This window comes from Phaenicophaeus curvirostris, chromosome 8 (assembly GCF_032191515.1).
Source record: "Phaenicophaeus curvirostris isolate KB17595 chromosome 8, BPBGC_Pcur_1.0, whole genome shotgun sequence".
In the NCBI taxonomy this organism is placed as follows: Eukaryota; Metazoa; Chordata; class Aves; order Cuculiformes; family Cuculidae; genus Phaenicophaeus; species Phaenicophaeus curvirostris.
In genome coordinates, this window is record NC_091399.1 from 11,092,501 (window position 1) to 11,116,709 (window position 24,209).

General features: G+C 46.3%; 2 protein-coding genes across 14 annotated transcripts in view; both read left to right on the forward strand.

Annotated features, from left to right (window-relative positions):
* Positions 1-5,521, forward strand: part of PACS2 (phosphofurin acidic cluster sorting protein 2) — an 80,552-nt gene extending 75,031 nt beyond the window's left edge. For all 11 annotated transcript variants that reach the window (XM_069862436.1, XM_069862443.1, XM_069862444.1 and 8 more), the window contains one exon: positions 227-5,521. In XM_069862436.1, the coding sequence (XP_069718537.1) occupies positions 227-345 (119 nt within the window). In that variant the 3' untranslated portion in view covers positions 346-5,521. The remainder of the gene's footprint in view (positions 1-226) is intronic.
* Positions 5,522-6,173: 652 nt separating this feature from the next.
* MTA1 (metastasis associated 1) overlaps positions 6,174-24,209 on the forward strand; it is an 81,902-nt gene continuing 63,866 nt past the window's right edge. For 2 of the 3 annotated variants that reach the window (XM_069862459.1, XM_069862461.1), the window contains exons 1-2: positions 6,174-6,318; positions 24,138-24,205. In XM_069862459.1, the coding sequence (XP_069718560.1) occupies positions 6,291-6,318; positions 24,138-24,205 (96 nt within the window). In that variant the 5' untranslated portion in view covers positions 6,174-6,290. Of the gene's footprint in view, positions 6,319-24,004; positions 24,048-24,137; positions 24,206-24,209 lie in introns of those variants that run through there. The other variant, XM_069862460.1, reaches the window with a different exon arrangement.

The window sequence follows — 24,209 nt, forward strand, 5'->3', positions numbered from 1 at the left end:
GAGCTGTTCTTTCTGAACCGGTATGCTCTCGAGCCTTTCCCCTGTGTTTGTAGCTGTTGACCGTGGTGGGGTGGCCAGGCACAGAGTAGCATGTATCCTGAGCGCTGAACATGGCCAGGCCTCCCTCTGCTGAGCTGCAGGGAGGTTTCTAGCAACGCTGTTTTGGTCTGGCCACTTCCACTTGGTATTTTCTAACTCTCCTCTCTTCTTTTGCCCTTCCTTGCAGTCCTGATCGATGGGGTGGAGTGGAATGATGTCAAGTTCTTTCAGCTGGCAGCACAGTGGTCTTCTCATGTCAAGCACTTTCCTATCTGCATATTTGGACACTCCAAATCTAACTTCTAGCCATGCTCGGCAGAGGGACCTTCTGTCCGTCCCGGAGACTGCACACCAGGAGCCAGGAATTGCGTGCCAACTACGACTCGCATTGCTCTGCCCTCTCCTGCAGAATTAATTACAGATGTGCTTGGATTCCTTTTTTCTATTAACTCTTAGGTTTACTACAATGGAAGGAAACCCCTTTAAACAAAGGCAAAAAACCCAGTCTTAAAAATAGATGTGCTGACATGAAGTCTTGGGGGGGTTGGCAGGAGTAGGCAGCCTGCCCAAGAACACCTCCCACTTACGAGCAGATAGCTGAATAACTGCACTGCTTATTAACCTGAGACCTCATTAGTGTGAGTGGGCTGGGGAGCCATCTTGAACAAATTTTGTGGAACAATGTGTGTGTTACAATGCATTTGATCCCCTCCCTCTGTATTTCTAGAGAAGAAAAAGTAGGCCATGCTTTCTTCCTGCTGCCAAAGGATGAGAGATCAGTGAGTCTGGAGGGAGTTAACTGTCTGGTTTGGAAAACAAACCACTTGTGTATCTAGAGGGGTCTGGAGAGGGCCCCCCTTGGAGTGTGGAGTCTGCCATGGTGACAGGCAGGGTTTGTGCTAAAGTGATGCCTGAGGAATGTTGGGCAGGAGTGGAAATGAGGGAAACACTAAGTGTAAGGGAACTCCAGTGTCTCAGGTCTGTGACAATGACCAAACACAGCCAGTCATGATGTCCCTGCAGCGCTGCTGAGGGATGCTGCGTCAGTGGGGTTGCTGCTATTTACATACAGCAGTTATTTACCTATCAATAAAACCTCGTCCGGCCTCCAAAGGGAAAGGATTTTTTTAAAAGCTGCAGATTTTTTTTAATGCTTTCTTAAAAAAAAAAAAAAAAAAAAAAGAAAGAGAGAAAATAAAAAATAAGAGCTAAAGAAAAACTAAGTTGCCAAAAAAACCAACCCAGGGAGCTGAGCCATTGTCTGTGAAGTGATACATCACTGTAGTGGCTGGACTGGGAGACAGCCAGCACTCTGTGTCCAGCTGCCTTCCTGTCCATCTATCAAACCGCACACTGGAGGTCGCGCAGGCTGCTTTATCTGCTTTGCCTTTGTCCTGCCCTGACCGCGATGTGCTCCCCAGAGCCTGCCACAGCCTCTCTCGGGCACCTCCCTGGTCTGGGTGCAGACCACCTGGCCTTGGGGCTGCTGCCAGAATGCACTTTTGCCGTGCGTTGAGCACTCTGGAACCTCTTCTTATAGGGGCTGAGAGGCCACAATAGAAACGAAAGGCACTGGGAGTTGGCAACCTCCTCTGGGCTGCTCTGGCTGTTGTCCTTACCTTCTGCTTTCTGCGTGTTCCTCCCCACAGGCATTTCTCTTGGGCAGTGCATCCCATTCCCAGCAGGATATGCTTTTGTCCTGGCACAGAATTGCCTGCAGGTTAGAGATTTGCTGGGGATTTCAGTGGTGCTGGAACTTGAGAGAGGGTGTTCTCCTGAGGCAGCAAGGTGACCCAGGAGATGGAAGATTTGGAATCTTGAGTATCTCGCACTGCTGGCTTGGCTCTGGCTGTGCTTGTATTGACTTTGAACATCCTGCTGCTGCCAGGGGCACCTGGGCTACCCCAATAAAGAGGATACTTTCCCAAGGAGACAGCCTGGCAAGCTGCAGGTCTGGGCAGCTCCAGGTGTTGCTCTCTGGACTTCGCAGTCTGTGCCCAGGAGGGACAGGGAGCATGTGGTGCAGAGGCTTTGAGGAGCTGGACACGCTTGCTGTGTGGAGGAGCAGATACCTCTGGCATTTCAGGGGACTGAAGTTTTTGGTGGGATCTTTGTGGCCAGGCTCTGTGGGCGTTTCTAGAAGGCACTTTCCAAGGGCAGTGATGCATTTGAAACTTTACTGGTGTCTGCTGGGCAATACTTTTTCCTTTTTTTTCCTATATTTTCTGGTTTGTGTGGGTTTGGTTTTTTTTTTTTTTGTCCAATCGCTTACCTGTGGGTTTTGAAGGCTTGGGGAAGCCACCCTGCCCTGCTTGGCAGGTCCTGCTCTGTGCAGGGACCACCCGGGCTGTCAGCCAGGCAGTGGGATGGGATGTGTTCTCTTAGGCTTGCTGCAGGTTGGGAGTGAGAGGTTGTTGGGCAAGAGCATAGTCCCTGCTGGATCCATTGCCTGTTGCAGCTCACAGCAGGGGCTACATCACCAACTGATTTCGTAAAACCCTTTCCCAGCACAAGTTCAACCTGCTTGGCCAGGGACTGGGTATTCCCTTCAAGCCCCACAAGGGAGGAAGACATGGTCCCATGCCTTGTGGCACACTGCTAGGCAGGCCGTATTGTTATTTCTTCCTGCAGGCAAGTCTGTCGACCGTGGGCTCTTGGCTGTGGCAAAGCTCAGCCCCAGCTTGAACATCATCGTGTCCATCAGTTTGTGTATCTTCGGTTGACCTGAGTTGATGCTCTGGGGCTGTTATCGTGTTGCCTAGCAGCAGTAGCATGGGAGATAGTGTATAAGCACATCACTTTCTTTATTAAGGCTGTTACAAAACAAACAAACAAAAAAAAAATAGTGCTTTTTAAAGGAAATTAGTTGGCGTATGACTTCTTTGAGTCTCACTCTGGTGTGACAGGAGTGCTTGGGCTGGGCTGCAGTGTCAGGAGCCACACACAGCCTGGGCAGCTCTTGGAGCCGGAGTGTTAATGCTGCAGAGGTGGGGGACTGACCGACTGCAATAACTTTGTTTACCGGGGGTGAGGTGGGGGGAACCATCACTGTGCTCCTCTTTGTGTTTCAACTTACTGTAAAGAAACAAACAGTAGCTAGGACAGGTTTTCCAGGGTTGTGCCTATCAAGGGTATGTTGCCCTGCTCTACTCTGTATATGTGTGTGTGTGTATGTGCAAGAGAAACACTTCTGCTCCTTGCTTTTCATGTTGTTTTGTGTTTTGTTCAAACTTTATACGAGTGAATTCTTTGGGAAACTCACTGTGGGCCTGAGACCTGGGGGCATGTGTCTCCCTGGGGTTTCTCCCTGTAAAACGCTGTGATTGGTCTGGAATGCCACTCCTATGCAGGAAACATCCTGGCCTCTCAGCCTCATCCTCCCAGAGTCTGCCAGCGGCAGGCTGGGCCTGCCTGCAGCAGCGCTGCACCAGGGGGGCTGTGGCCTTGAAGACAAGGGCTGGCACGTGATCTTGATGGTGCTGCTCCAGTCAGGGTGTCGTGCCTCTTGTTTTTCTTGTATTGCATGGAGCCACTTCATGCAGTTCTTTGTCCCTGACTGGAGAAGAAACAGCATCCTGTCACTATGGAAAATGAGTGTTGAAGCATTCATGTGGCTCAGGCCAGTTTGGGTATGGGCTTTGCAACTGCTGACACGTACAAGTGACTGATCTCTGGTCTCCCAACCTCCCCAACAGTTTTCCTCTGGCAAGCATGCCCTGCAGGCTGGGGCGATCCCTGCTGTGGAGCCTGGGAGAGCTGCCAGGCAGGGATGGGCTGGTGCTTGTGCCAGCCTAGTGAGGTTGGGTGGTGGTGTTACAGGAGCATGTCTTAGAACAGAGACAGCACTGCTCTGCACTTGGCTCTTGAGGGTTTTGGTGTAGAAGGTCCTACTCAAACAAATGCAGTGGCTTTCTCTCACTCACCTGTATTAGATAGTGTGGCTCCACAGCAAGTCCTATCTGACAGCAAGGGCAGGAACTGGAGGAGACAGCGTCCCAGTTGATCCCTGGCCAGAAAGCGCTTAGAAGGTGGTGCCCCCAGGGCTCCTTGTCCCTTTGTGTCCTATGGCTCGCTCCCTGTGGAGCCCATCTCTCCCACTCCCCTGGCTGTGGTTTGTCAAAGCAGCCAGTTTCTTTTCCAGCCACTCTTGGGCAAAGTGGTCCCTGCCTCACTTGGAGATGAGGTCTCAGGAACGGGCTCGATGATGTGCTGGGCTGTGCAATGCTGACCTAGTTTAGCAGTGCCGATGAGAAGATGAAAGGTGGAAGGGTTTTGTGGTATCGTATTTCTCCTTGAATGCTTCCTGGTCCTTGGGGTTGAGTTTCCTGGAGACAAAAGGCCCAGTGTTAGATCAGCTGCTGGATCTCCTGGGGCGGGGGCCACTTTGCGGGCATCTTGGGCAGCTGTTTTAGCTCAGTGCCACAGTTTTCATCCAGTTCAATTGTTACAATTTACACCTCGGCAGTAACTGCAGAGTACTCCTTAACTGCACATGAGTTTAGGGAGAGCCACTCTCTCTTTGGCTGTGTTTTGCTGCTGTGGCTTTATCCTGCAGAGAGGGCACTGCTAGGTGGCTGGGAGGTTTCTGGGGCTGGAAGAGATGGACGTTTGTTTTCCATCATCAGACTCAGGTGAGAATGACACTGCTCTGCTTAACCTGTGATTGCAGCAAAGGCTCTGTTGTGTTTCTCGCCAGCAGCGCGTGCTGGAGGGAGCACTGGAGAGTCGGGTCAGGGACATCGTGCCTGGCAGCTCCACGCTGAGAAGAAAATACTGGCGAGAGGCAGCAGAGCCGGTGGCCTTCTACTCCTTGATGTGCTGGGGATTGGGAAGACTGGGATTAGGGCAGTACTGTCATTTAGTGGAAGAGAGCTGGGGGCCCTGGAATGCCAAGCTTTTGTCACCTTTGTTCAGGGGTCTTAGTCTTGATGGATAAGCTGTGTGGTGGCATTTAGTGACACTCCCTCTGGGCTTATCTGGCAAGAATACCAGAAATGAGCAGCAGCATTTCCCATATGTTTCCTGGAGCCTCGTCAGTGGGGTTCTTGCAGGAGATGCTCCTGGCAGGGTTGGCTCCTGCAGGGTCCCCTGCCTGCTTTGGGCCAGACTGGGTGAGAAGGGGCTCTGCTGGCTTAGAAAGCAGCAGGTTGCTGGCTTCTTTAACGAAGAACACTGCGCCTTGGCTGAAGAGTTGCTGGAGCGCTGCCTGTGTATGTGCCGAAGCACCTTGTGAGCGTGGGTGCTGCCAGCCTTGTCCAGATCACAGTGCGTGAGGGGACATTACCACTTTGTAGATTCCCAAGTTGCCCTTATGTTTCATTGTTGTATTGTTTGGGTTCTACGTTTTTTTTTTATGAAGACAAATTTAAATGTAAAATAGCCTTTTTTTTTTTTTTTGGAACAAACTGCAATGTGCTTGACCTCGTCAACTATTTTATGGTACTAATGCAACACTAATAAAACTGGACATGATGAAAGCACACACCCATCCCTTGAGTCGTCTCTCAACAGGAGCTGCTTTGGCACGGCTGGGGCGCTCATCTCTGACAGGAGACATTGCGCGCTGGTGCAGAGGGGCCATCACTCACGTTATTTATCCAGCTGCCCAGCAGCACCTGCATGGCAGAGCTTTTGGATCTGTACGTCCTCCCGGCACCGAGCCCTTCTCTGGTTCCTGCAGCCCCGCTCCCCTCTTCCTTGCCCTCATGTCTCCTCTCCTGCAGCCCTCGCTGGCCCCGGCCCCACGCCCCTCGCAGCACTGAGGGGACCAGGCTGGTGCCCGTTTCGGGTCTGGGGGCCGCGTGGGGCAGACAGAGCGGTGTTCGGGGGCCGGGGGGGTACGGCAGGTGAAGAGCCGCGCTGCGGCGTCCTAAAGCCGCGCGTGCTTCTAGAGAGCGGGAGAGGGATGGGGGTGCGGTGTGACGAGCGCTCGGGCTCAGGGCGAGAGGAGGAAGGAGAAGAGCTGAGGCGCTGTCGTGAGGCGCGAAGGCGCTTCAGGCGCGGGGCCCGCGCGGGGCCGGGCTGCGCCGCCTCAGGGCCCGGGCGCGCGCGGAGCCGCCGCGTCTGTCCCGGCGCTGCCCCCGCCGCTGGCGCCGCCCTCTCCGCGCCGCCGGCTCGCGCTCGGTCCCCGCTGCCGGCGCGGCGCCTTTAATTCCGCGCTCCCCTCCCCCGCCGGCCGCTCCAGCCTCCATTTTCCAGCGGCTCCGGCACCCGGAGGCGGCGGCGGGAGCGCCCGCGGGGCCCGGGCGGGCATGGCCGCCAACATGTACCGGGTGGGAGGTGAGCGGGGCCGCGGGGCGGGCGCGGCGGGGCGGGATGGGCCGCGGCGGGGCCGGGGCGATGCGAGCGAGGAGCGCGGGGCCGGGCAGGGGCGGCCGCTGGCGCGGGGGCTGCGGGAGCTCGTCCTGCGCGCCCGGGCCTCCCCGCCGGCCCTCGGGGCTGCGCTCCTGCCCCGCCGTCCTTTGTTGTGACTCACGGGAAGAGAAAGGACAGCCAGCGGGGTTTGGGATTGCACTTTATGGAATACGAACTGAGGGTGGTCTGGCGTGAATTTGTGTTCGGCCATTTTCCTTCATAAAAGCTGTTCTGTGGAGCTTCCTTCTCCCCGAGACCGTAGGACGTGTGGGAAGATGGTTTTTTGGGTGATCCCTGCTTTTCAAAATGACCCGGTGCTTCTGGAGTTCTGAAAAACCAGAGTCAAGTAAACAAGGGAAAAAATACAGCGAAGGTGGCCAAGCCATCCTGCCTGGCTGCTCTCCATCAACAGCTACTTTCTGCTCTTTCTGCTTTTCTGGCCTACCCTTACTTTGTGCTCTAAAACATGTCACTCCTTTTGTCACGTTGTTTCATTTTTTCTGGTGGTACTTGGTTTCATGGGTGGATGAAGTGTGCCTCCTGGCTGTCCCGGCTTTGTTGCTTGGGTTGGTACAAGGTGATAGTTCACATGTGGCATTATGTTGGTTTGGAGACGACAAGAGCAGAAAGATGGAGGGCAAGATGAGTTGTGAAAATACAGAGCTCCGTTCCTCCTGTGATTTGTGAAGGGAGTTCTTTTCTTGAAATTATTCTTTGATATTTAATGTTACAGGTGCCAGTTCTGTATAGAGAGGCATTGCTAGCATTTTGTACAACAGAATCTGTACTGTACACCCTGTGGGTGTGGTGGGAAAAGGCCTCTGGAGACCTGGTAGAGCAGGGTACTCAGGGCTTCATCCAGTCCGGATCTGAGCCACTGTAAGGATGGCAGTGCCACCCTTACTTTGGGCCCTGTGCAGTGTTTGACCATGTATACAGCAAATATTTTTTTCCATGTGCCTGGTTAGATTTTTCTTGTGTTCTAGCTAGTTTCACTTGCCCCTCACCCCTTGTCCTACTCCTGCCTGTCTCTGAGAAGAGCCTGGCCCTGTCTGCACACCACCTCGTACTCAATAGCTCTAGACAGCAGTACTGTCTGCCCTGAGCCTTCTTCCCAGGCTGACGTGACCTGCCTCTCTGGCTTTCTTTGCACATCCCATGCCCCAGCACTGACTACCTTGGTGGTTCCTGCAGGACTCGCTCATGTATGTCCCTTGTGCTAGGGAGCCCACGTTGGCCCCAGTTCTCCAAATGGTCTTAGGAATGCTGAGCAGAGGGGCAGGATCCATCCCCTCACCCTGCCAGTGGCATTCCTGGTGACAGGGATGTTGGCTGCCTTTGTTGGCACTTTGTTGTTTCCCCAAGTGCCTTTCTACAGGGATGCTTGGCCAACAGCCCCTACCACTGTGGGGAGTTATCCTACCCTGGACGTCAGGCTTTACTATAGATGTAGTTGAACTTCTCAAGGTTCTTGTCAACCCATTTCCCAGCTTGTTGAAGTCCCTCTGAGTAGCAAGGTTGTCCTCTACCCCAGACTTCTAGAGACTGTACTTTAGTCTCTATCCAGGTTATTGTGACACTTATAAGCAGAGCTGGCCCCAGTGTTGATCCTCAAGGGATGCTGTTAGTAGCAGGCACCCAGGTGAAGGTTGTACTTCTGATCGCAGTCCTTTGAGCCTGGTGTTCCAGCCAGATTTCTCCTGCCTTTCTTGTCTGGTTATCCAGACAAGTTTAAAGGATGCTGTGGGAGACATAGTGTGGCCTTGGACGTGAAGTCAAGTTGTCTAGCACCCACCATTGCTCTCAACCTCAGCACCAGTCTTTTCATCCCAAAGGGGAGTCATGTTAGTCTGGCATCTTTTGTCTTTTATATATTCATTTTGGATGGTCTCAGTCGCCATCTTGCCTTTCCTGTACTTGGAAGTAGTGTCCTGTACTTGCTTTGTAACCTTTGTGGGCAGAGGGCAATGCGACTGGCTGATAGCCAAGGTTACAGTGCTCTGTTGTTGTCCATGTAGATGAAGTCTTGATTTGACGTACTACCAAGATCAACATGTGGATGGATGCAGCTGTTTCTGTACGAGTGCTCTATTCAGCCTAAGCTGGAGGATTTTATGTTACTGAAATGTTCTTGACCTCTGGTGCTGTTATCTCCCATTGATGGTTTTGTGCACTGAAGTTATGTGATGAACTCCAGGGCAGGATTAAATCTTGAATGGGATTTGGGCATAGTCAGTTTGTATACTTCCCATTGGTAGACAAACATTCGACAGGTAATCTGTTTTTATTCTTGTGGCTACCAAATGGGGTTGTGTGAACTCTAGACCTAACAGCTGCCTAAAGCAATTTGTTTTCTATAGATCAATAATGCTCCTTGAAGTGCAGCTTGACTCAGAAAGGGTGGTCATCACTTTTTCCCTTATTGTGAAACATGGTGAATTTTTGCTTTCAGAAACCAAGTGGTTTGCACTTGCTTGATAAAGACTGATTTTAAACACGTGCTTGATATCTCTTCCAGGGAACACGAGGGGTTTTGCTGCTGCTTTTCGGTGTTGATGTGCAGTAGTTCCTTTGCAGGGGAGCTGAGAAGCCTGCACTGTGGAGGCCGAAAGTGGCGTGCAAGTCTTGTCCTTAGTGTTGTGTAGCAGGGTGAACATGCTGAGGGTGCTGAGGTCTGGCACTAGCATGGCTGTAAGACTGAGTAAGCTGACTGGCAATGTGGAGTTGCTTAGAGAAAGAAACTTTCTCCTGGTTCCTGTCGAGTTTCTGCTGGTACATCTCTGATGGAGAGTGGTCAGTTGCCAGTACAAGTGGGACTCTCTTAAGCTGGCATGGTTCATGAGGGTTGTGTAACTTTTTAAATGGATCGGGGAGACACCAGAGTAAAATGAAATCTAGGAACATGCTAGTTGTCCAGAAGAAAATCTTGGAATCGCCTGCCTCCAGTGCAGCAGAAGTGAAAATTTTTCCTAACAGCTGCCAAACTGTTAGTTTAGCCAGGAGAAAGGTTAGCCAGGAGAAGAAGAGGCTGAGGGGAGTCCTTCTTGCTCTCTACAACTACCTGAAAGGAGGTTGTGGAGAGGAGAAAACTGGGCTCTTCTCCCAATTGACAGGGGACAGGACAAGAGGGAATGGCCTCAAGCTCTGCCAGAGGAGGTTCAGGCTGGACATCAGAAAAAAATATTTCACGGAAAGGGTCATTGGGCACTAGAACAGGCTGCCCAGGGAGTGGGTGGAGTCCCCTTCCCTGGAGGTGTTTAAGGGACGGGTGGATGAGGTGCTGAGGGGCATGGGTTAGTGATTGATAGGAATGGTTGGACTCGATGAGCCAGTGGGTCCTTTCCAACCTAGTGATTCTATGATTCTATGATTCAAATGGCCGTGAAGTAAATGGCAGCATGATGAGAGTGGGCTGCTTTTGCTTGGGAGGAATAATGGTGGGCTGGCCTCCCACTTCATGGAGCAGACTGGCAGTCTGCACAGTCACTGACCGTATGGAAATGTTGGATAAACGCAAGGTCTGAGAAGCTTGGGATCTTTGAGTTGGAATCTGGGGCCTCTGATGAAAAAAAATGCATGTGGGAGAGAGATGCTCATTGTTCTAGCTCGTGCCAGGCTCCGCTTTCAAGGAGAGTGCTGTGTCAGCTGCCTGGAAGAGAACAGGTCATCTTGGTATCAAGAGACTTCCCAGCAGCTATTCTGTCTCCACCTTCTCCAGGAAAGCTTGACTGTAGTGCAACAAGTATTTCTTTGGTGGCAGTAATCAATTGAGCCCCACTGCAGGTTTATGCCCTTGTGGTATTGCCTTGGTGCAGCAAAAGAGTGATTTTTGCATTTCTGTCTTGCACTGATTTGAGGAACTTAATTTTTTTCATCTCCTCACCTTTTGTTTTTTCCTGGATTATTTTTAATCTGCATCAGCTACTCGATCTGGTTCACTGTGGGACTGTGTGAACAGCTGAATGGGCTCAGTGGGAGGGCTGGGAACAAGGAGATGGGGAAAGAAAGGAGAAGAAGGATGGAGGAAGAGCTATTTTGCTGAGACAAATGTCAGTTCATGCTTTTAGATGTAAAGCCTTTTATGTTCTTGACTTTTGAGAGTTACCCTCTTGTTCAGGAGTGTACTAGGTGTCAAAATTATCACTGCTTTTGAGTTTGTGGTACATTTATGGTGTTTTTAAATGGCATTGGAAGAGATGATGACAGGTTGGTGCTGGCTGTATCTTCTACATTTGAAGTAAGTGAAATTATGACATTTCCCCAGTGCCTAGCACGGGCACCTAAGATTCCCAGCAGCTTTATTCCAGTGTGCTGGAGACTGAAGCTCCACAATTTACTTGGTGCTGTTTTGTTGCTTTAGATTAGACCTGGTAGTGATGTGCCTGCCCGTTCTGCAGTCTTCTCATTTCAGCATAGCGATCTCCAAATTTTTTAATAATGGCGGCATGACATAATCTCTCTGTTATTGTAAGGTGTTGTTGATGTGTGGCTGGGGACCATGGTTTGACCTGCCCCCATCCTGTTACATACCCCCATTTGGCATCTGGACTTTCTGGTAGTGTACGACTCCTGAGATCCATACTGCTGCTGGAGAGCTGCGAGCAGATGGCTGCATTGGTCCTGGTGACATCACAGTGAAGTCAATAATAATTTTCTATGTTTTTTCTGGTAAAGAGCTGAGAAAAGAGACGAGGTACAGAACTAATACAGAAGCTTGCACAGAAATACACTGAATCTGTACTTGGAGCATGTATTTCAGGTAATTTAACTCCAGGTGCCTGTATAAATCCTCTTGCTGTCTTATTAGTGCATAATCTAGTTTGGGTTGCAGGAGTGGGTACTGTGGGTTGTTTGGGTTTGTGGGGTTTTTTTCTCTTTATTAACTTTTAGCTGAAGAGCAGTGTTTGAAGGTAACTTGAGCTGAGAGTGGGTTTAGTGGACCAAGGTATTAAATAACCAGTAATGATAATAAAAAATAAGAGTTCATTCTTGGAACTTACTAATAGGTTTCTGTGGTCATTGGTCCTAGCTGCTTCTTGCTTATCACCTTCCAACCACAGGCAGGCAGTGGTTTCTTCATCTTTTCCTTTCATTGTTCCTAGTTATACAAGATTATCTTCTTGTGTTTTACAGTCTTCCTTCCTTTCACTCTTTCCCCTGTATCGGACGGCTTTGGTGTTCATCAGCCTTCAGTTCAGGTGTGTTTAGGGGCTGGACCTGTAACAGTTGTGTCCATATGTGCTTCATGGGTTTGTAATAACTGTAAAGCTGTTTACAGCAGACAGAATAGAGCAAAAGCACTAAGCTTGCTTCTGCCAAAGAGGGAGATCTGGCTTCCTCCCTCCTTGTCCTCAGCAAGGCTGTGGTCACCCATAGCCTCGTCTCGTGTTCTGGGTTGGCTTTTTGGCCAGGTTGGTGTGACTGGCCCCTTAGAAACACAGCAAGGGAGATGGTTTTCCGTCAGGTTAGTACGTCTGAACAATTTCTGGGCTGGAGGCTGGTGCCTGCCAGGAGGGCTAGCACCTGCTGGGAGGGCTAGCATGGGTAGAGGGCCCTGGCCTGCCCATGCTTGGGACTGGCAGTGCTGCAGTGGGCAGCCCGCCCATGCCTCTGTAGTACCTGCATGCTCTTTGGCTCCTTGGGAGCCCTCAGAGACCATCGGTCTTGCCTGTTTTGCCTTCAGTGAGGGTGAATGAAAGATGCTCAATAAGAAATTGTGGAAAAGGGACTTTTAAACAATTTAAGCACTTGCTTTTGTTTAACTAGTGAGATTTTGGGGCAGTATAAAAGATTTTCCTTTTATGTGCATCTAGTTTTAGTTTTTCAAGCAACTTTTGATGTTTAAACAAGAATACTTAATCTCTTCCTGGTAGGACAAGAAGAGAATGAGGCAGTTGATGTTACAGTTTTTACTTTGATTTACAAAGTACTCCTCAGCAGTTTTGGGTCACTTCGAAGTGTGGGTATAAAGTGGTGGAGGTCACCTCCTTGTAGTTCTGCACGCTTCTGGCAACAAGTCATCTGTTAGGTCAGTGTTAACTTCTACACCAAGTAAGGAGCTTTTACACTTTATCACTTTGCACGATGGTTATTTTAAATCCCCAAACAGGTAACTGACCGACCGCTTCAGCTGCCTTACCCGAGTTTCTGGAGAAGTTTAGGTAACTAGAACTGTCAGGAAAGGTGCTCTTGTAAGATATTACGGTTCTAGGACTTCATTATCTTGGAGCTTACGGCTGTAGATCCGGTATACAAAGAGGCCCTGCTTCAAACTGTTTCTCAGAGTCTGGTATGATTCTTCCTTTCCTCTTTACTTGTAAAACCAAATTTAGTCTGTTGGACTGTGTTGTTAACAAGGACTAATGAGTTCTGCTATAATTTTTTGATGCGTAAGAAAGCATTTCAGTAGGGAAAGACATTGAGGAATGCTGCACATTAAAATGACACAAATGTCTTTCATAAGGAGCTTCGTTACACCACAGTTCAAAGGGGGTTGAACCTTGGTGCTTAGACAAATAATTAGACTTATTCTTCATTGCAGATGGCAAGCTTCTCATGTCCAGTAGGATATGATATACATCTGTTTCTGGAGGTTAATATGTTGTGAGGTCATCAGATTTGGTGCTGGATATCCAAACATAACAAAATGTAAGCTTTAAATAAAACCTTTTTATATTAATATATTTCACAGATTGTCTTTAAATATTTAAATATACAGTAAACCCTAAGATGAGTTTAAGGAAGAAAGTGTTCTTTTTGGAAGCTTCAGGAAATGCCCTGTCTTGTCCCTTGTCCTGCCGCTGCACTTCTTGCACACCAGTCTTTTTTTGGAAGATTCTGAGTGGATTAAACACTAGCTGATCCCTCAAAACACATGGAAACCGTTCTTATCTCAGGAAAGGATTTGGCCCATAAAGACAGTAGCCTGCATACTTATAATTTACTTGTTTGCTTCACAGAAAAAGCTTGAATTTCAGTTTGACCTGCATGAAAAGTGTTTAGGTTTGCTTATAAGCTCTGATGGTTGGATGAGACCTAGGCCTGCCTGAGTGGAGGATTCCCTTGGGCAAAGCTGTCTCCTGGTGGTCAGTTTGCTGCCAGTGTGGAGACCTGTCCCTTATGTACGTCTCCATTGCCTGGGGAATTTAAGCATGAGTAGTTTCTCTAGTGGAAATGTGAAAACTTCCTCACTTTGTTATTCTTCCCTTGAGCAGTAACTGAGGACTTAGGTCTTGAAGAATGAGATTTTCTTCATTGTATGTTTTGGGTTATGTGTATTGCTGCTATCCAAACCTCAGTTTCTGCTGCCTGAAGCAGATGAGGAAGCAGATGAGTCGCCTTCAGGGGAAGGACTTTGTGAAGCACCTGTGGAGCTTTCAGGCTGTGTAGCTGTGCCCAGAAGCATGCACGGGTACTGTTTTTCCAGCTTTTTGGCTGGATCATCTTTAGAAAGGAGGAGTGTTCTGAGATATTTTTCACTTGATGTTGATCAATGAAGTAAAGCAAAGAAGTTAGTTGGCAGCTTTAAAGTGAGTTTGCAAGAGAAAGAAAAATTATAGGCTTTTCCAGTCTTACATGTGTGTAACTTGCAAGCTGTTTAGTCTTTGTGGTGCCTGGGATTTCACAGCTCTGTTTCCAGTGTGTTGCCAGATCACCAGTCCCGATCAGTGTCTAATGTAACGTTTCTGTTAGGTTGAGCATGATGTGCTGTCGTTCATTCAGAGACTTTATGCTTTTAGACGAAACATAGGAGGACTTGACCAAGCATAAAGTTGGTGTGGTATGAGCATGATTCCTGATTTAGCACTGAGATTGTCCTTACAGACTTAAGTTGTCAATGTCTGAGCAAATTTAGGACAGTTTCAGTGAATATTTCTGCTGGTAGTGCTGTTGATTTAAGCCAGGGCTGCTTGTAGACACTTGTTACTGTCCTCACGTTGCTTCCTTAGCTGGGCTTGCACAGCTCCATGGGGCTGTGCAGTGAATCAGATCAGGGAATTGGTTTGATTGGAGATGTGTTTTTTGTGCCGGGTGAGTTCCTGATCATGTTTACCACGTGGGTGCCTGCCTGCCTCCTCCCATCCGGCTAAAAGCTTGACAACTTCAGGGGGTGGTTTGAGAGGGCGGGGGATGAATCAGCTGCACTGGCACTTCTTGTTTGTAGAAACATCTGCAAAACTATTACAGGAGTTTATAGCTTCATGATGTTTTACATTGTGAAGCCATGATGGTTTTGATCTGGCACTGAAACCCATACTCCTATACTTAATATACTGTCATACCATGGCCTAAGCAGTTAATTCACCTGACTAACAGAAGTCAAACATGGCTGTTGAACAAACCAGTCAAGCCAAAAAAAACCACAACTTTTTTGTTGTTTTTGTTGGTTTCTTGAGGGTGATACCAAATCTGGTGTCTGAGTATTTCAGAGGTTCTTGTTGGATACTTGGAGGGAACATGAAGCTGATTTCTTGTCATCCTCTGTGCTGCCTAAGCATCTTTTGGAAAATAATGTTTTTCTTATCTGTCCTTACCAATGAGAGCTAGAGTGGAACAGGCCATTCTCTTGGCTGGTGAAGAATATATTGTTAGGCTGCAGCCCCATACTCCTAATGATTTATGGAGTTCTTTCTTACTGGCTTCACCATTTGCTCAAGTGTTTCTCTGACACTTCTGTAAACTAGGCCATCCTGGTATTCCCTTACAACCCACCTTTAGGGAAGTTTTTTTTGTTTTTTGAAGCCTGGACTGTTTCCATGAGCTGGTTTGTGGTGTTGCCCCACAGGACTTCCACTGGTGCAGCTGAAACTCCATAGGCTCACAAATTAACTACTGCAGAAAATGTTTGGTATAGCCGCATCCTTGGAACTGAAGTGGCAGAAGAGGTAATACAGAACAGCCTTTGTATCCAGATGACTTTGAATCATGCTTAAATATCTGATGTAAAACAGAAGAAAAAGTGGTTCTCCAGGCACATTTAGTGTATGCTTGTTCTGCAGTAAGCAGGAGGGAGCTGACTTAGTGAACCTGAAGGGTCAGTGGTGCAAGCGAATGTGCCTTGGTTATAGCTAGGATATTGGGAGTGGTTTGATTGAAATAGGTTTCCTTGTACTGCTGTATGATTGATTTCTACAAGCAGAATTGCTTCTTTATCCTCAGTAGTTTGAAAGCTTAGCTTTATTTCCAGGCTTCTCACAGATTTTCTTTTCAAGACTTGTTTGTCTTGCTTGTACACAACCTCCCTACCTTACCTTTAAGCTGGCACCCCTAGCAGCAGGTATTTCAGTGTGACACACTTTTGACCTAAGAAGAGTGACCTGCAAGATACTACTCAGGCCTGTAACCTTTTTCACTAGCACCAGCAGATTGCTTTCGTTTGTTTTTTTCCACAAAAATTCTGCACACTGAAAACGGCCAACAATTCTGTCAGGACTAGAAATAACAACATTGGCTTTATCTAAAATTTGTGCTCTTCCTTCTCGGGGTGGTCCTTCCTCTCTACTCACACTCCTTCGTATTTGCACTTCTGTTGGGAAAGGTACCGCATAAACTCTGTGCCTTGCCTACAGCCATGATCTTGAGTCTCTCATTGTTTCTGGTAAGCAGAATGGCTGCCACCTTCCCCAGTGGAGAGGGTCAGTGTTTGGGAATGCGCGTAGTCATGATGGATCAAATCAGACAGTAATTGAGCCTAGGACCTGCCTGGAGCAGTGGTGGCAGTAGTGGTTCTGGGAGGTGTGTCAGAAAGCAAGCACTTCTCATAATTCCCAAACACAGGAACCTCCAGTGATTTGCTTTAAAATCTCATCTATTAGTTGTTTCTGAAATGGGAACCATTTCATATCTCTGATTGTCTTTCTTTCTCACTTTCTCCTGTTGGTTTAGTATCTCCGTGTTCAAGATAGGGAACAGTGATCAGAACTTAATTATGTTTGAGAATTTTGTCCCTCTGTGAGATGTTTTAAATCAAACAAAGGATTCGGGAGTTAATAGGGAGGAACTAATGTGTGGATAATGGAGTTGCATAAACCTTGTTTCACTAAGAATCAGACAAAAAAATGGTATGAGGTGGCTGGACAGGAGTTTTTCTTCCCCCCTTGGACAGGATAGAAAACAAAGATAGAAGATGTTTGGAAAGTTCCAGGTGGGTCAGATTTCAAACTGGATCAACAACCATCAGTTTTACCAAGCAAGTTGTATGTTATTTATTTCTAGGGGGGCGTTTGGCTTCAAAAAGGTAGAGAATATTTCTTGGCTTGAATAGAGTTGTGTATGGCAGATGAGAGTTTTTATTTGTAACTGTTACAGGTCCTTCAGAGATTTGGCTTTGGGTTGGTTTGTGGTTTTTTTTATTGTAGTATCTCCTACTAAGAGAAGAGCTTGTACTGATTAAAGCTTGTATCAGCTTTTTTATCCATCTCCATAATCCATAGTCTTGTTACATGGACCTTGCCATGAATTGCTTCTATTTAGGGTTACAGTTTAGGAAATATTGAACCTGGATTTTTGGAGGCAAGTTAGGAAAACTAATATGTGGGGTTTAATCTCAAACAAGCCAAGTTATCCTGACTGTCCCTTTCTAGATAAGAGTTCTGCACATTTGGAAGAAAATTTAATGTGGAACAATTTGTTTACCACACAAATGCATAGATAATCCGTGTTTCTTGGGCTTTTTACAGCTTGGCGATTTTTAAGGTGAGGTGATAAAAGCTTGTTCGTTCTTCTTGATGTTCATGGCTTTGATGATCTTCTTCAGGGTAACCCACCTTTAGATATAGGAGTTTAGCCATTAGAAAAAGATGCTAAACAAAAACGACTACCTAACTCTGAGTTAAAGTAACATAAAGTAAGGTATTGATATTTGCACTGATGATAACTTTACTCGTTTTCATGTAGGTGTGTGTTTCATGGGGACTTGGCAAAAAGTATTGCTCGTGGATTCCTCACTTGTGTATCTACAAATTTGTCATTTTTTTCCCCTTCTCTCTTCTGGGGGCTGGAATGGCTTCTTGTTCTGTGTTTTATTGAAAATAAGAGTCGAAGCTGGTATGGAACTGAGAACATAGACTTCTGCCATGCATTTTGAATATGTGAGGCTGAACTTCCTCTAGTACAAAGAAATCTTGAGCAGTGCTTCTGCACGTATATGTGTGCAGATGCATACTTGGAATTTGATTGTCGTTATGGAGGCTTTAGTTGATTAAATGAAACTGAGTCGTCTTTTACTTGTACATATCTAGACTCTTCACAGCATTCTTTTAAGTCACGTTGTTTTTTCTTGGAGAAGGGATGGAAGGGGGAAGTTAAGGTGAACTTACTGCATATCCTTGTATACGTACTTATGTAGCTTCATTTTTTTCAGGTTTTGTGACCTGATGAATCTGGAGAGGGCTATATGCTTGCTCACCACTAAAGTCCTTGGCATATGGGTGTTACGATTATGTATTTGCTGTTCAGTATTTATGCCTTCCTGGTACTTCTCTATAGGCTCAGGATTGCACAGGCACCCTTGTTACACTGTCTACACAACCTCCAGGAGGGTAAAAGTGGTCTCCTAGGAGAAAGAAACATTTTACATAGTTTGCAGTGCTGTCTTGTGATTAATCTTTTGTATGCATCTACTTTCAGTGTGTATTTAACTAGACATAACTACTATGTTGGAGGGAGCGTGCTCATATAACTCCCTGCATAGGCCAGCTCTCAAAGCCTTGTGAACCTGGAGAGCTCTGGGAGCTAGCAGAGGAGTCCTGCTGTAGAAACTCCCAAGTGAAGACTGTTAAGTGCCAAGCTGAAGTGGGAAGTGGTAAAGGGAAGGGTAGGACTGCAGCAGTCCCTTTAGGAGTGTTTTCTGGCTCTAGTCTGAGAAAGCTGCAAGTACATCAGGAGAATATGTCTGTGGATTGCTTTGCTTGTGCATGGAGCCATCCCAGCGCAATGTCTGTAGACTTGATGGTGACCTAAAACACTTGACTGACTGCCAGAGCCTGCTGGGTCCTGTGGCTGGTAGTTCTTGAGAATGGCAGCCTTCCTTGCTGAAGATAACCCTGTCTGTTTTCACCTAACCTGGGACTGCTTTCACTGCATGATTAGCGACAGGATGTTCTGGTTGGTTGTGCACACCAAGTTGACCTGTCGTTGCTAGTTTGTATCTAGGAAGTTTACTGCAGGCTTTGGGCTTAAGGAAGTGTTGCAGTGGTGTGTTAGTCTTGATTCCTTGGTGAAAACCAGGTTTTCTGCTTTAGCAATGGGACCTTGTCACTTAGGTAGTTTTCCCCTGTTTTGTTGCAGCTAAGCATTTTTATTGCGACCAGGCAGCTAATCCTGGGAGTCTGTCATGTGAGCAGTGGATTATTCTCATGAGCATGGTCCCTTTCAAGACACGTATCTTAGTTAAAGATTTGAGTCAAGGGTTACTTAAGATTTGACCTCTGTCCTCATAAGCCTTCTGACTTGGTCACTTTGCTCGGGAGAGCAAGGGTAGCTTGATTTAACTTTGGTGCCTTGACCTAAATTGGGTGATGGTTTGCTGTTAACTGTTTGGAGCAGAGATTTCTGTGGAAGATGGTGCTTTATTTGCATGTCCCATACTAAATGATTATAGGTATTTCAGATGTTTGTGTGCTTGGGTTGTTGCTCCATTTCCACTCCTTTTTGAAGGAGCTGGAGGTAGAAGTGGTGTTGCCCATAGCCTGTATCCTATGTGTGCAGTAGCCACAAATACTGCTGTCCAGTAATTATGAACTGAACTAGTGCTGACAGTATCTCTTTAATACTTTTGTTCTTCTGTGAAAGACATAATTGTAAGTACCTCGTTCGTGTATACTGCAAGGTATACTGCAAGGACCTCAGTTCTTTTCACAACAGAAACAACTGTTTCAGTTTTGCTTTTCTGATGATGAAAATGTTGTGCGTGTAAAGCTGTTTCTGTTGAAACTCTTATCTATTCTGTAACTGAACATTTAATCTGTGACAGCTGCTGTTAGTGATGTTGGTTTTTGAACAGCCGGAAGGCAATGGGACTTGGGCTCTGCCAGGTGAAATTGCTCAACTTGTAGGCTAAAAGCAGCATTAGCTTCTCCAGTCTCCTCTTTCAGGGCAGTGTAGACCAGGAGGGATTGTATTATTCAAAATGCGAAGTGACTGACAGTTTCAGGACCAAGCTGCTGAATAATTTGGAAACTGAAGCTCACTGAAAGAAATTGGCTGCAAATTGGATTGGAAATCCAGAGTCTGAGGTGGCATATATTTATTTCCCTTAAGATAAGTCATAAAGTAAGCAGGTCAGCATAAGTTTATGAACTCACTTGATGCTCATCTTTAATTCAGGGCAGCAGCTTTGTGGATTGGGCAGGAGAAATATTTGCAACTGTGAGGGTACTTCTTTATCAAATGTATGGAAATGCACATTGTACCCAACAGTGGTAATGAATGCAGGAAGAGGAAGGCTTCAGCCTCCCTCATTTCAGTACTCCCTCGTTTCAGTACATCCAGTACATTGCTAAGCTACTGTCCTATGCAGTATGTAAGAATTTCTGGAGGGAGTGTCCCACGAGGTCAATGCTCAGAAAGCACTTGTAGCTTTGAAAGGCAAATGTTAAGCTGGGGAGGATAAAAATACTTCTGAGCATTTTTGCAACTTGATCGCCTAAAAGCTCATAAGGTTGTTAGGTAGCTCAGACATAGCTAATCTGATAAATATATGGCTATAGATAATGTGTGTTCTTTCTTTTGTAGTACCCCCTCCTGGTTTACTTTTCCATGGGCTAATGTACATTTAGTCAACAGCTGACATGGAGAAGGCAGAGGGGGAAACAATTTTGCAAGAAATCTTGAAAGCATGTGAGAGCAAAAAGAAGGTCTGTTATGTTTATTGCTAATTGAAAACAATTATTTTACTGCCTTTGTGGAAAACTTCTGTCTTCTGTGGCCTGTAGGCTGTCAATCTAGTTTTAGCTGCTGTATTGTTGCAGGTATGCTCATCTCCCCGTGTTCTAGCAGTTCAGTACACAGGTAATACAGCATTGCTATCTAGCAAGCTGTGTACTCTCAACTTCAGGAAGAAATCTCATAGAGTAGAAAGGCTTTGGGGTAGATTTACAGATGCGTGTGCTACTGCTCTATAGCAGCGTGGGCAAGAGGAAGAAATAAATGTTGAGTTTGTGTCAGAAGGTGGTGATAATGTGTGATGGTCCTCACTGTCTTGTGGCATTGCCACACTCCTCAGTCCTTATTTTAGTTTCATCACACATAATTCTGTACTATGCATGAGTGATGCTCTTAATTACAATCATGATGTGGATGCATGGCTGATTAATTTGGAGACCACGAGTTTAAGCTGCAAGCTGTTTTGAAGGCATAGGACTGAGTGTCTAAGCTTTGTTCAGGCTGTAGCATGGTAAGGGGTGAGCTTTGTGTGTTTATGGTTGTTTCTGTTTGTAATGCTGTGTGCGGTGCTTATGGGGTGCAGAGTAGATAGGCTAGTCCTTCAGTCTTTCAGTAGGAAAGACAATAAATTAGCAAGGGTAGACAGTCTGTTATACTTGAAGGTCTGATTTGTTTTGCTTGCTATCAGGCTCTGCTTTTTTGTCCCTAGACTGTAATTTTTGTTTTACTGTAATTTCTCCTTCCTGTTCTGCGGTAGGAGCAGAATCTTCCTGTTGTTTAGAGGTTGGTTAATTTTGTTGCTTTCCCCATCCTTTCTTTTGGCTCCAGGCACAGAGGTTCTGGCAGTTGTGCACATACAGAATGTCTCCCATGGACAACCAGCTTGTCAGGAACCTTGTTGGGTTTCTATTATTTGATGTGTGAATGTGAGCGCATAGGTGCAGTTGTAGCTACTGTCCTGAAAGCAAACTGGGAATATTATTAGCTGGGTAGACAGTATGGGAAGGGTGCATGGTGTGGGAGGAACCTGGAGATGAAGGGGTAGTGATGCTGAAAGGGAAGGGAGGCATTTTGGAGTATAGAGGTCATGGAGCACAGCACTGTACCTCATATAAACCTGGTGTGCATGAAACCAGCCTTCACTGGTTTTGCTGTTTAGGGAACAATTTAAGAGGAGTACTCTCACCTGCTCAGGCATCAGTTGGGAGAGGAGTTTGTTGAACTTAAAATTTTCATTGCATGTGTGGAGCAGCGTGAGCATTTCTCTATTCAGGACAGCGTTTTAATTTTAGTTGAAGTATATAAAATCTCTATGAAAAATGCAAATCACTCCCCTCTGATGTGCTCACATTCTGTTTTATGGGATTTCAACATGCTCTGCATTACTTGCAGAGAGAAAGAAACCATTTTCCAGGTAATTTGAGCAGTGGGAAATAGGTCTCCATTAGTTGCATAGCTGCTAGTGAAATGTTTAACACAGTAGTGAGATTATTCTAAAACGAGGGTGAGATATACATTTGTGGCGTGATTAAGTCATCAAGCACTGCTCTTGAGTGCACACCTGCACACTGCCGTGGATCAGCTCTTCAGGAGTCCCACAGGACAGCTTTGGTTCTGCCTGCCTGCAGCATGTAGTTGGCTGTTTTGTGTGAGGTTCATTTGTAGTTACTGATCACGGAGTGTGGGTTTGGGGATGTTCCTGCTGCTGAACCAAATATTTTGGGAGTTTTGTTATTCAAAACTGTTGGATACCACCATGAGCTGTTCTTTGATAAACAATTCGTCTGTGATAAACTTCCTTTAAATCTGTGCCAGATTTTACAGTTAATACCTGCAGTTACAGGACAAATTGAGTTAATGTTCATTTGAGGTAGAAAACATGTTTGTGAGAATATACGCATGTATATATGTGCACAAAAAGCAATTAGAAAAATGATATAAACTAGGGAGATCTTTAACAGTCACCTGAAACCCATGGAATTAAAGACAAAGCTATATTTTCAAGGCAGACATTTCCTTTAGTTTCATTTTTCGTTTTCATTCCTGGTATTCACAAATGTAAGATTTTTGCATTGGCCTTGGCCAAAGTACCTGAAGTGAGGGATAGTTGGTAGTTGGTTGTATTGGGAGTAATGGGAGGGGTGGAAGGAAAGATCTTATCCTTTCTTCAGGTGTTGAAGCCTTTAGGTGAGAAGTGGCCAGTGAGCTTGGAGGCGTCTCGAAGCTTCCCTGTCTCCCACTGCAGCACTCTCGTAGGGCATTATTGGTTCTGCTGTGAGAGGAAGGATTTCTCTTTACTCTGCTTATCTATAAATTGCTTTTACCTGTCATTGTTATTTGGGTCAGCAGTTGTTATTACTGAAGCTGCCAAATATGTTTGATTTTATGACTTTTGATCAATTTGGTCACTGTAATGTTTTGGTGTGCAGCACTGAGCAGGTGATTGGGAGTGGAAGTTTAGGATCTGTTTACTTGGGTGTTTTAACCATTTGTGGAATCTTTGTGTTTCTGCAAACCACATGTCCAATCTGAATGTCTTAGGTGAGACCATTCTTCAATCTGAAACCTGCAGAGAAGTGACGTTTAAGAGGAACCATCTCTTGCAGTCAGGAAGAAACTTATGGAGTCGCTTAGATGCATGTTAGTGTGTGAAGATAGATGATGATAAGCCTGAGTGGTCTGAAGCACAGCATGCACCGTAAGATAAAACACTGGGTGCAGTATTTCTGTGCTCAGTTAGCCCTGGTTACACTGTGTGTGATTAGGTAACCCGGGTTGAGTATCAGCAGCAGAACCTTATCATTCATCTCTTCAAGCACCACCTTGTTGTGACTTGGTTGTCAAGATGTCTTTGTGACTCACAGCATAGGACCCATTTTTGGGGAAGACAGCTTTTTTTTATTATTATTGACAATTTCCACTTGGGATTATAGCCTCTGGGACTCTTGGTCTGTGCCTGCTCTCCTAGGACAGCCCAGCCCTGCTGAAGGGGGACAGGAAGGCACTTGAGCTCCTTGCAGGCAGTGCAGGTCCTTGGTAATGTTTACCCAGCAACTGGCTGGGCCTGTTTGCTCGAGGGAGACCTGTGGATAACTGAGCTGTATGCAGCGCTCTGAGAACATCAGTGCCTGGAGCATACAGGAAAAAGGAATGTTTCAGCTTGGAGCTCACAAATACCACATTATTTACATGTCACTCCTGGATGATGCTTTGATAATTTTTTTTTAAGATGCTACCTTGGGTAAAGGACTCTTTTTCCTGTAACTTAAATGTTTGTCCAGCTTGGAAATACCAGCTTCAATGACTACTTGGCTTATTATATGGAGTTTTGTTGAAGGTATTCTAGGATACTATAGGCTTAAAATACCAGGAAGTAGAGTAAAACATAAGAGAGAAAGAAGACTGGAGCTATTTGTATTCTGAGTAAATGGGTAGTACCTTGAAGCTGAGCTGCAGGGAAAGAGGAAGGATGATGGCCTGTTGGCTGGGAGAAGTGGCTGGATTGTGATAAGAAAGAGGAAGCAAGTAAAGAAACCAATGTGATCAAGTGGAAATAATGTGATCAGAGAGAGAGAAGGATGATAGTATGCTTTGCTTTCCAGGCTGTCACTAGAACTCCATTTTGGGTTTTTTTTGGAAAGTGAGTTTATGACCCCCAGATTGCACCAATAGATGTTCTTTATACTAGCATGGATTTTGCATTTCCTCCCTTAAAATCCTGGCTTTAGTAGGAGCGTTCAAAATGCTGCTTGTGCCAAGAAATGCATTTGGTATGCTGTCTTTGGCAGGTATACCTGTGAGGTTTGGATTCAATTTTTAGCAGTTCATGTTTTAAAGAGTCTTTTTTTTCTTTTTGTCAGATTATGTCTACTTCGAAAATTCTTCAAGTAACCCATATTTGATACGAAGAATAGAAGAGCTCAATAAGGTAA